A 12883-nucleotide genomic window follows, 5' to 3' on the forward strand; every position below is an offset into this window, starting at 1 on the left:
GCACTTCCGCTTTGGACCGCAGACGACTGCAGAGAGTGGTAAAGACTGCAGAGAGGATCATCAGAACCCCACTGCCCTCTCTGCAGAGCATCTACCACTGCAGAGTCCACAGGAGAGCTGCCACCATACTCAAGGACAACACCCACCCCCAGCATGGACTGTTTACACTTCTACCCTCAGGACGGAGGTATAGAAGTATGAAGTCCAAAACTTCAAGACTGAAGAACTCTTTCTTCCCCACTGCCCTCAGACTCCTTAACAACAGATAGGAGTCTGTTGTTAAGGAGTATTCTACCTCAGGACTGCCGCAGCTGTTTACATTTTGCTCACGCACTTTGGCTTTCTTGGATTTGCACCATTCCGTTTTATTTATTTATTTATTTATTTATTTATTTATTTATTTATTTTAACTTAAATGTATTATTTGTTCTATCTATCTTGTAAAAAAAAATCTTGGCATTCAGTCTGTGGAAACAAAGGAAGAATTTCATTGCACAACTGAGAACGTCTCATTTATGCATATGACAATAAACACTTTGAATTGCATGATATCGAAATTCCGTTTAGATATTATTGAAGATACAAGTGTGTAGATTTATACAATGGTTTGAACGAAGATAAACAGTTGAACATTTATTTAGTTACGTCTTAAACATTTGAAGTACCAGAGGGCGGCTCTGGCGTCTCGTTTGAACTCCCATGTTAAAAAAAAAGATAGTAGGCCTATATTTAAAAAATCGGAAAAGAAAGGGCGCGATTCCAAGCTATTCTGAATATTTAAAAATTTGAATGGAGTCTCTAGGTGAAAATTTAGGAAAGAGATAGGTCCCAAAGTTCGTAAAGAATAATAAAGAAAGAAAGAATAAAACTTATGAAGAACAATAGTTGAGCGCTGCATGTAGCACTCACCTAATTAACACATTATGAGTATTGTTCAGTAAAAATAAGGTCTTTATGCATCCATATTCCTTGGTCATGTTATCCAGCGATGTTTTGTGTTGATTTGTGTTCATAAATAATCCCACTGGGAGCATACGCAAGCGGCTAACTTTTCTCTCCCCAGTTCCCCAATCGCCAAGGCCATCTGGAGGTAATAATTGTGTATCAAACATTTATTGCTCAGCCACTACATGTGTTCATTTTTCACTCTGGCTCTAAATTGTTGTCCTTGAGTAACTTTACGCTACTCATTTATCAGATGCGGGACAGAGACAGTATCATGGAGATGTGTTGAATGGGGGCGGTAGCTTCTTAGTTATGTGTGCATTTAGCATGAATCATCTTATTTATTTTTATTGTCTTCATGTCTCTGACGAGGGCCACCCCACAGCCCGATAACCCCCTCTCTGGTACCGCCTGCACATTTTTAACTATTCAACTAGAACCACAACTAGTCTTCTCTCCCCCTGTGTCATCTTATGTATTCCTCCTCTGTTATTGAAGTTATCCTTCCAGCAATATTACGGTCCAATATCATTAACCCTAAAAAAATCATGTTTTTTAGGGTTAATAATGGCATTACTGGAATCATGGGCTTAATTTCCACTCGGGACGGGGGGGACATGTCCCCTCCTCTTTTCAAAATCCTGTTTGTGTCCCCCCCACTTTTCTAACCGCAAAAATCGTGCTTATTTACTGTTTGGCAAGCCGTCAGATTCGGGCTGAGAATGTGAATTGAGCTGCTGATTGTAAGGCCCTGATATATATTAAAAAATAATGTATAAAAAATTGCCAAAGACGAGTAGAGGACACGGACAGCCTGACTACGCGGTTCTACAGGGCATTTTGGCGTCTGTGGACGTCTCGGACGGGTTCCACCACGCATGCGCACTTGAAAAATTGCTCACTGAATAAAGAGACTTCGCAGGGTTTTTCATAAAAATGAAACGCCAACAGCAATTCAATTTAATGTATTTCTTTGGAGAGGGGATGAAAAGAAAGAAAGGACATGTGAGTTGGTTGATTAGGGGTTGTAAAACAGCATGATTTTTCTATTAGCCATAACTTGAAAACGATTCCACCTTAAACCGCAGTTAGACTCACACACCACGGGCTCAATAGGATAACTTGACTCCGCTTTCATAGGGTGACCAGATGTCCCGCTTTGTGCCGGACAGTCACGCGTTTCCGCATACTTTTCACACGTCCCGTTGTCCTACATTGTTATTGACAGTCAAACCCGATTTTTTTTTTTTTTTTAATGCGTGTTTTATAATCTGCCATTTATCAAATAAATGTGTGCGGAGACAGCAGTAAAGGCTTTCATCAGGGGGCGGGGCGGGCTGTTTGATAATGTCAATCAAACTCGGACGCGGACGCAGGTAAGGGCACGCCCACAAGAAACAGTGCAAATCAGGTCAGAACGGCATACAGCACGAGACGGAGGAAAGCACGACTCGTAGGGCTAAGAAGAGGAAATGCAGCTGCGATAAAGAATGGGAAACTATCTATCCCTGGGTGAAACCAGTGAGGAACGAGTCTGGTACAGTTTTGTGTGAAGTTTGCGTGAGTCATTTTTCCATTTCACACGTAGGTGAATACGACGTGAAACGACACAGACAATGCGGGTCTCACAAAAAATGTTATTATTTTATGTATTACCTATTGCCTAATTGTATACACAGGTGTGCCTTTATAGCATTGTCCAGTAAATGCAGATAATTTTCAAATGCATTTCTTTTGTGTAGTTAATCTATGTGATTCTGAGCTGAGTGAGTTTTTTTTTGTTCAGATAATCAGCCTATGTGCTCAATGTAGCCTAATCCAGTGAATATGTGGTTCAGTATTGTTCAACTAGAGCAAACAATTTAATGTGGTGTTTTGAATTGTACTGGGGTTAGGTTGTTGCTCTCTGTTGTTTGAGAAAAGGCACATTAAAGTACAATACTTGATACAATCTGTTTGATTGTATACAGTCAGGTGTGTTAACTTGAGGCACTGTGAAATAGCATGAAAGCTCCATGCCTACTATGTTTTCTCACGTGAGAGAACTTGGGAAAGTTCCATTTAAATAAGATATATTTGGTACATTTTATTTGCAGGCTGTTATGTGCTACTGAATCAACCAGATGGCAAAGCATAGTAATGTTATAAGCAAAGGGGCAGAATAGAAATGTTTAAAATAGTTGTTTTAGACTACCTCCATTGGTATCCCACATTGTCCCACACAAACGTAGTCTTTGTCCCACATCTGGTGAATTGTGATCTGGTCACCCTAGCCTATTCATATCAGAGATCAGATGAGGTGAAGTTGCGGCAGGTGCCTGTTCAGGGCCCGATAATGTTAGATAACCTTTTAAGGAGGAAAATGATTATATCAGTAGCTTTCGTTCACTGACCCCTGTCCATACGATGAATGAATAAAGAAATGTTCTTTATATTAAAAGTTTGAATCATTTTGATTATGCATATTTATTCTGGCAGAATTTACCATGATGACCAACTTAATTATTTCACAGATTTTGTATTGGTTACCGTAGTCCCTAAATGTATGTAGAAATGCAGGAAATTGTATTCAAATCACAATTTTTTTTCTGGGGGAGTACCCCCAGACCCCCCGGATATTGTGTCCGGGGTTACATGTCTGTAAGTTAGAAATACCCCTTATTATTCTCACACTGTTAATTTATGCAAAACCAATTTAAGCGTATTTCACAAAGGTTGTTTTGTATCATGTCGCTTTAAGGCCCCCCCTCCCGGGTAACCCAGTCTGCCCACTCTAGTGCAATTGGTTGAACGCGACTTCTGCACTACAACTCCGCCCAGTTTGAGCGAAACCGACCTGTTTCACACACTTATTGAGTGCTTTCTCTGTGGCCGCAAATACTCCCCCTGGCTCAGACTTTGATATTTATATTTTAGCAAACATAAAACATCAGTCCAAAGCAAAGGGTAAAGTCCAAAATAGCATGATATCACCACTTTAAAACCTCAAACCAAAAGCCCAGGCGTGTGTCTCACCAGAGGCCTGTGAGCAGGGTGTTCTCGGCCAGCACCACGCTGTAGTAGGCCAGCATGCGGTAGCGTGTGCGGCCCTCCTGCACGTTGAACCAGCAGAAGATGTACACGATGCCCACCACCATGTTGAACAGCACCTCCTCCCACTTGGACATGCAGAAGTCTGTGCCTCCGTGCACTACCCAGAAGGCCATGGCGCACCAGTGCAGCACCACGAAGATGCCGAAGTAGAGGTGGAAGAGCGAGGCGAACAGCGCCAGTGACAACACCCGCGACGAGATGGTCAGCAGACGCCACAGCAGGTGCAGCAGCGCACCGCGGTAGCTCATGCTGCGCTGGTCGTCCCGCGAGTCCCGCAGCAGCTTGTGGTAGGAGGCCAACACCCAGGCCAGGGAGAGGAGCGAGGCCAGGGATGACACGCCTGGGGAGGGAGAGGGAGTTGGTGGGGGTGGGGAGACCAGGGGGGGAGAGAGGGTGGTGGGGGTGGTGGGGAGACCAGAGGGGGAGAGAGGGTGGTGGTGGTGAGGAGAACAGGGGGGGAAAGAGAGGGAGGTGGGAGTAGGGGTGGGGAGACCCGGGGGGGGGAGAGGGAGGTGGGAGTGGGGAGACCAGGGGGGAGAGAGGGTGGTGGTGGTGAGACCAGGGGGGAGAGGGTGGTGGTGGTGAGGAGACCGGGGGGGAGATAGGGAGGTGGTGGGGAGGAAACCGGGGGGGAGAGGGTGGTGGTGGTGATGTGACCGGGGGGGGAAGAGGGTGGTGGTGGTGAGGAGACCAGGGGGGAGAAAGGGTGGTGGTCGTGGTGTTGGGGAGACCAGGGGGGGGGAGCGGGTAGTGGTGAGGACACCAGGGGGGGAGAGAGGATGGTGGGTGGTGGTGATGGTGTTGGGGAGAACAGGGGGATAAGAGGGAAGATACAGAGAGTAAAAATATTTTCCAGAGGTAGTCTGTAGAGTTTTTGCAATTGGCCTTCTACGTCAAAGACACAAAGTGGCCTGCAAGGTCGTCCAACTTCAATCAAATCGTTTTTTATCAACAGTTCAAGCCTTTGTAAATAGTCATTCCTATATCCTCAGTACTCAACAGCATAACATTTTGGACGGAATAAACACTAACTGATCATCGTGTTCATAGAGTTTGTAAACTCAAGTGGCCTGCAAGGCCACCTTCGTTGAAATTCAACGTAGGCTATTTAGAGCTGCCTCTTCCTCAAAGGGAAGGTGGCGGACCAATGGAGAACGGCGCAAAACCCCAGATCAACGATGTCTACGTGCATCATTTTCTGCAGTCTGCAACAACAACAACTCGGTTCATGTAAACGTTGAACAATTGGGTCATACTATCAGTCAGATTCTGAGAACGCAAATGGCTGATTTCTGTGGAGCAGACCCCCCAGACCCAGAACCCCCAGACCCAGACCCCCTTAGACCCAGAACCCCCCAGACACAGATCCCCCAGACACAGACCCCCCAGACCCAGACCCCCCAGACACCCCCAGACCCCCCAGACCCAGATCGACCAGACACAGACCCCCCAGATCCAGACCCCCCAGACCCAGACACAGACTCCCCAGACACAGACCCAGACACGGACCAAGACCCCCCAGAAAAAGACACCTCAGGCCCCCCAGATCCAGACCTCCGAGACCAAGACCCAGACCCCCCAGACACAGATCCCCCAGACACAGACCCCCCAGAAACCAGACCAAGACCCTCCCGACAAAGACCACCCAGACGAAGACCCCCCAGACACAGGCACCCCAGACCAAGACCCCCGAGATCCCCCAGGCAAAGACCCCCAAGACCAAGACCCCACAGACAAAGACCCCCCAGACACAAACCCCCCAGACACAGACCACCCAGACCCCCCAGAAACAGACCCAGACCAAGACCCCCCAGAAACAGACCCCCCGACACAGACCCAGACCCCCCTGACCCAGACCCCCCGACACAGACCCAGACCCCCCTGACCCAGACCTCCCAGACACAAACCCCCCAGACACAGACCACCCAGACCCCCCAGAAACAGACCCAAACCAAGACCCCCCAGAAACAGACCCCCCGACACAGACCCAGACCCCCCTGACCCAGACCCCCCAGACACAGACCCCCCGGACCTCCCTGACCCAGACCCCCAAGACTCAAACCCCACCAGACCCTGACCCCCTGACCCCCCAGATCCAGACCTAGAACCTGCAGACACAGACCCGGACCACCCAGACAAAGACCCCCCAGACACAGACCCGTCGTCCCCCCAGGGCTCCACCTACACTGCAGTCTCTCTGCACGGTTCTCCTGGATCATGATGCACAGCTGGAGGACCAGCTGGGGCGCCGACTCCAGGAAGGTCTCCAGCAGCCGCAGCATGTTGACGTCGGCATACTCAAACATCATGGCCCAGTACCAGCGCCGCTGGTGCTCGCGCTGCCGCCGCGACTGGATGCCCAGGTAGAGCGTCCGTATGTACCTGTCGGCACACACCAAAGGACTGGTCTTTACTCTTTACCCATCCCAGCTGGGGGATTCTGAAGAAGGAGGATTATTTAGACCCCTAATGAGGGTTAGAGAAGAGGCCTTACTTTGTACCAGGCTACCTGAGGTACCGATACCATTAGAAGGTTCAGGGCAGAATTCTCTGGTCTGCTGATGGACGGAACTCTACGTTTAAGGTTGGCATGCTAACACGCTAGCATGTTTTATTGTTTAGAATCAATGGCTCGGGTTAGTAGCATGCAAATTCTAGTATGCTATAGTGTAAATCATGCTTGGTTGATAGTCTTTTATGAACATTTGTTAAAGGTCCCATGACATGAAAATCTCACTTTGTGAGGTTTTCTAACATAAATATGAGTTCCCCTAGCCTGCCTATGGTCCCCCAGTGGCTAAAACTTGCGTTTGGTGTAAAACGAGCACTAGCTGTTCTGCTCGCCTTTGAAAAAACGGAGGCTCAAGCGCGCTGATTTGGAATGTCTGTGCTCATGACGTCATGAGGAATCTCGGCTCCTCCCCTTACTCTGCCTGGCCCGCCCAGAGACGTTGGCCCGCCAATGAGACTCGACCGTGCGAGCGCCACATGTGTGTGTGTGAATACACACACTGTAACGCAAGTGTTTCTTGTCGGTTCTTTGACGTGTCTTGTATTTCCACAACGAGACTGTCGTGGGGGTTATCTGAGCCATGTTTGAGAAGGAATTGGGGGAAAGGAACTTTGGTTTGACTCGCTGAAGTACATGAACTGCGACATGCCGCCGGTTGCCGCGAGGCACCATCGCCCGGCAGCGGGCAGCTGGCAGCAGGCAGCGCGCGGTTCAGTCGACTTCAGGTTGATGTGAAAGTGGAAGAACCAGAGACGTCGCAGAACCCGACAAAGTCGTTTGTGATTCATAATATCGTCTGGAGGCGCACACAATATATTATATGATATAGATATCTATGTATTATATGATATTATTTAGATATAGAGCTCCAGGACTGTAACGCAAGTGTTGTACACTTCCTTGTTATTTGGATAACCGTTCTGCTGTTGGTGTGATGGCGCATAACACGTCGGACTCTCGTCTCTGGTATTTCTACAACGAGACTCGTATTGGGGGTTATCTCAGCCAAGGTTGAGAATGAATTGGGGGGAAAGAACTTTGGCTTCGACTCCCTCAAGTCAAGAACATGAACCACGACAAGGAGGAGAAAGGGATCTTTGCCGGGCAGCGCTTAGGCACCTCCGCCTCCGGCGGTGGTCCCTCAGCGGGGCTCAAGCGGGAGACATTCTCCGCCAACAATCCCTTTCTCCTCCATGTCGTGGTTCATGTTCTTGAGGGAGTCAAAGCCAAAGTTCCTTCCCCCCAATTCATTCTCAACTTTGGCTGAGATAACCCCCAATACGAGTCTCGTTGTCAGGGGCGGCCCCAGCACATTTGGCGCTCTAGGCGAGATTGTTGAGGGGGGGGGGGGGGGGTATGAAGCGATTGTTGAGGGGGGGGGGGGGGGGGGGGGGGGGGGGGGGGGGGGGTATGGAGCGATTGTTGACGGGGGGGGGGGGGGGGAGACGTGGCCGATAAGATTTTTATTTTATTTTTTTATTTTTTCAACGAGCAGGCCGCCCCTGCTCGTTGTAGAAATACCAGAGACGAGAGTCCGACGCGTTATGCGCCATCGCACCAACAGCAGAACGGTTATCCAAATAACAAGGAAGTGTACAACACTTGCGTTACAGTCCTGGAGCTCTATATCTAAATAATATCATATAATACATAGATATCTATATCATATAACATATTGTGTGCGCCTCCAGACGATATTATGAATCACAAACGACTTTGACGGGTTCTGCGACGTCTCTGGTTCTTCCACTTTCACATCAACCTGAAGTCGACTGAACTGCGCGCTGCCTGCTGCCGGCTGCCCGCTGCCGGGCGATGGTGCCTCGCGGCATGTCGCAGTTCATGTACTTCAGCGAGTCAAACCAAAGTTCCTTTCCCCCAATTCCTTCTCAACCATGGCTCAGATAACCCCCACGACAGTCTCGTTGTGGAAATACAAGACACGTCAAAGAACCGACAAGAAACACTTGCGTTACAGTGTGTGTATTCACATTGATGTGGACGTTGAAGAACCAGGAACGTCGGAGAACCCAACGCGGTCGTTTGAGATTCATAATATCGGCTCACACAGCTTTTGGCCGTGATAATATGTATTATATGATATGGATATCTGTGTAGGCTATATGATAATATTTAGATATAGAGCTCCAGGACTCCCGTGTGTTCTAGAATATTTACAGAACACGGCTAAAGGCTGTGTGCGCCTCGCCATTGCGATACATCCACTGTAAACAGAGCGCATGGTACCGTCCCTGGCTGCAAGCTGCTCAGGGCCACACCCCCACCCTCCTCCTTGACACGCCCACCGAAACAGCGCATTTGGGGGAAGCTAAATGTGCGACTGGCTCGGAGTGGCTGTAACTCTGCACCACGGCTGAATTTCAGGAACGTCTTTGAATACTGTGTTAGTTGCCCACTAATACCTATATTAAAGAATACATAAAATAGCATGTCATGGGACCTTTAAAGAAAAATGCCATTATTAATATGAAACAGGCTACTTTATAGGGCATGTTTGTCTGTTTTTAACAAAAACTTGAGATAGAGCTATAGGCTCTGAGCCATTCTTATGCTTAAAAAGGCAATTCGTTTTTATATTTAAAGAACGTGAGAGGGATATCTGAATGGCTCCCAAAATAGCAATTGAACTGAAATTGATGGCAGGTTCGATAACGCGCTGGAAGGAGAAATGCTGCTACTGAATGACTTATGTTTCACCATCTGTATGTTTCACCATCTGTATAAAGAATATACCCTCAGCTTCAAGAACGTCCGTACTTCAAGACGGTAGAACACACCCTGAGATGAAAATGAATCTAACTGTACATATGCAACTGTATTTAGATGAAACAATAAATTAACAAAGGTGAAACACATCATACCTGATTGAGCACAGTTTTTTTTCATAAATTTCCATTTATGTATTTTGACGAGAACATTATAGAGGACAAATGAAGGGCAAATGAAAGCATGGTCATTCATTCAAAGTGAAGAATAAGCTAAGTGTAGCCAATGAGATAAGTGTATAGCCTATTCGATAAGTGTAGCCTGTATTACTGAACATATCTGACAACCTGAGTGACAAATGAAGCAGCCAGGTGGAGCTCAACTGAAACTTAAGCCAAGCGGAGAGAAAGAGCAGTTCAACAGCTCAGTTAAAGCAGAAATCCGGTGTAAAATGGATCTGGGATATGTTTAGCATGATAACGAGTTGGAATGTTAGTTTAGGAGCAAAAAAGCGTGTATAGACGCATTCTTAAGTTGGCTGTTTTTAGCCGATTCTACCAAAACACTATAAACTTGGAACGATGGGGGCATGTGTTATGGTAAAAACTAAATCGTTATTTTAAACCACTTAAAAGGCTAGAAGTAGCCCGACACTTCTTTGGGAGTATAATAAGGGTCTTTACATATAAAACGAGGCATTGATAACTTTGTAAGTGTACAGATTGTTTATTAAAAATGACATTTTATAGATCATCAGCAGTTCAATCGCGACGCCATCTTGTTTTTAAGACTCAATAAATAGATTGACGAACACAGAGATTGTGCCATCCGTCAACAACATGCAAGCTCTGTTGTCGCCAATCTATTTATCGAGTCCTAAAAACAAGATGGCGTCGACAGGGTGAACTACTGATGGTATTGTGTGTATAAAATGTCCTTTTTAATAAACAATCTGTACACTTAAAAAGTTATCAATGCCTTGTTTTATATGTTGCATAACACATTTCCCTATCGTTCCAAGTTGATAGCGTTTTGATAGAATCGGCTAAAAACAGCCAACTGAAGAATGCGTCTATATGCGCTTTTTTGATCCAAAACAAACATTCCAACTCGTTCAAACCAAACATATCCCAAATCAATTTTACACCGGATTTCTCCTTTAACTGTCTGGTGGACTGACGCTGACCAGGTCTCTCGCTGGTTGAGCTTCTTTAGGTTGCAACATGGCATCATTCTGTGGCTCTCAATACACAGTAGGGACATGTACATGAATAAATTGGATGTGTTTACGTGCACTACTAACTGCGTAGGTGTTCTGAACCCATATGGATAGCATGTTGTACCGTGTGCCGGAAGGCACTCAAATATGGTGTACGGAGAGAGAGAGAGAGAGAGAGAGAGAGAGAGAGAGAGAGAGAGAGAGAGAGAGAGAGAGAGAGAGGGAGCGGAGAGAGAGAGAGAGAGAGAAAGAGAGACAGATTAGGTGGTGGTGTGTGTGCCCTTACATAATTAATGACTGTGTATGGATATGTATATAGATAAGCAACCATCTGGAATGCGGAATCGCACAAACAAATATTCCATGTGAATATTAATAATCAACCCACCTTTAGGCACACACTCGCATAAAAAGTCACAATATCCACAGTACCTACAACACTAATAGAAAACGAACGCAAATAGATGTTGGAATGTTTACTTTTCTGTTTATTCGTTGTGGTTTTAAAGGATATTATTATCCGTAGCAGGACGGGAGGTTGTCACGATAAGGCTCCAGATGGGATGCACATGCTAATTGATTGTTAATACAGAATACGCCAAACATATTGTTCTATGTTTGGCGTATACCCCCCCCCCCCACACACACACACACCTACAAACACACACAACCCCTTCCTTCTCCCGGACTAGCATGTGCATGTGCAAGCAGATTTTTTCCCTTCTTCCTCATTAAAGATTCCTTTCCCCTTTCTGTCTATACGTCTCTCCTCCTCCTCCCCCCTCCTCTCTCTCTCTCTCTCTCTCATAGCGATCTTTCTCCATCGCCGGCCCCTCCCATTTCCTTCTCAACATAACTGCCTGCAGCTCCCTGAGTAAGAGAGAATGTGCGTGTGTGTGTGTGTGTGTGAGAGAGAGAGAGAGAGAGAGAGAGAGAGAGAGAGAGAGAGAGAGAGAGAGAGAGAGAGAGAGAGAGAGAGAGAGAGAGAGAGAGAGAGAGAGAGAGAGAGAGAGAGACAGAGACAGAGACAGAGAGAGAGTGTGTAGGGTGTGTGTGTGTATGGGGGATGGGTGGGGGTTAAGTCCTACAACTCCAGAAGTACCAAAAATAGAAGACCAATTCTATTTCACATCACAGCGTACACACACGCACACACACACATGCACACCCATGTAGCACATATATACACTTAATGCCACTCTTTCTTTGACTCTCTCTCTCTCTCCCTTGCCCTCCCTCCTTCCCTCTCCGCTGACTGCCCGAGGCGATTGAGCGAACACCATTAAAGGGTTTTCTGTGGTAGAGAGCGGGCTGGAGAGAGGTGGAGGAGGAGGAGGAAGATGGTGTTGTTTTGCTGATTGATTGAAAGCAGAAAGTAGTACTACGATAATTTTGAATGCACATGCGTATCATAGAATTGTCCCCAGATGCACAGCATGTAGTGGAACGCTAAACACATAGACACACGCATGCGCATGTACACACGCATGCACGCACGCATGCACACACACGCAAACACAGACATGCACAGGCACACACACACTGTTACGGCCACATTGGCTTTTCAGTCATTGTGTGTGTGCTACCCGCTTTGTCTGCCTTTGCTCTCATAGGCCTGGTCCCGCATGTTCCAGGATGGAGGTGTCCCAGTGAACCGGATAAAAGTGGGGCTGGCCTCCGAGAGACGGCGGCGGGAGATTTGATTTGTGTTTTGCTCTATGATTGTCAAGATCAGGTTGATTCATGCTTTTCACTCAATTAAACCAAGAAACGTGGTTTGTCGAGCTGTCTCCTGCCCCGTTTCTTTGTTACATTTGAGCCCCGTAAAACACACACGCACGCGCACACACACACACACACACACACACACACACACACACACACACACACACACACACACACACACACACACACACACACACACACACACAAACACAGAGGCTGTGCTTGAACATGAATCAGCTGCATGCGCTTGAACAAAAATAACGAAATACAGCAATCCATAAAGATTTGAATTCAACACAATTTGGGGACCACCCAACATGGAGTTCAATGTAGACCTTTGTGTTTCAAGAAGACTTTCCTGTCATTATCCTAAATGTTTCAGACTTTAGGACTTTTTCCTAAATGCCTGTGGGAAAAATTTGAGTGGCAAAGTTTCATGTTTCTTTGAAGCCGACCTCAACTTACTACTACCAGCTATCCATGGCTCGTAGTGAGAGTAGAAGAGAGTGAGAATGTGTCTTTGGAGGGGGAGGGAGGAGGAGAGAGTATGTTTCTCGTTGCCAGAAGCACATATGCTTTGTAGTCATCTCTGTACTCCGCGCGTGATGACCGCAACACCGTTGTTCAGCAGGTCACACGCACACACACGCACAAACACAAAC

The 12883-nt window shown here is 46.8% G+C and overlaps 1 protein-coding gene across 1 annotated transcript in view; it reads right to left on the reverse strand.

Moving 5' to 3' along the window:
- The window catches only part of xkr6a (XK, Kell blood group complex subunit-related family, member 6a), a 50656-nt gene that overhangs the window by 36217 nt on the left and 1556 nt on the right, over positions 1 to 12883 (reverse strand). The window contains exons 3-4 of the mRNA XM_030352939.1: positions 6224 to 6420; positions 3961 to 4378 (exon numbers count right to left, since the gene is read on the reverse strand). Coding sequence (XP_030208799.1) covers positions 3961 to 4378; positions 6224 to 6420 — 615 coding nt within the window. The remainder of the gene's footprint in view (positions 1 to 3960; positions 4379 to 6223; positions 6421 to 12883) is intronic.

This window comes from Gadus morhua, chromosome 4, assembly GCF_902167405.1.
Source record: "Gadus morhua chromosome 4, gadMor3.0, whole genome shotgun sequence".
In the NCBI taxonomy this organism is placed as follows: Eukaryota; Metazoa; Chordata; class Actinopteri; order Gadiformes; family Gadidae; genus Gadus; species Gadus morhua.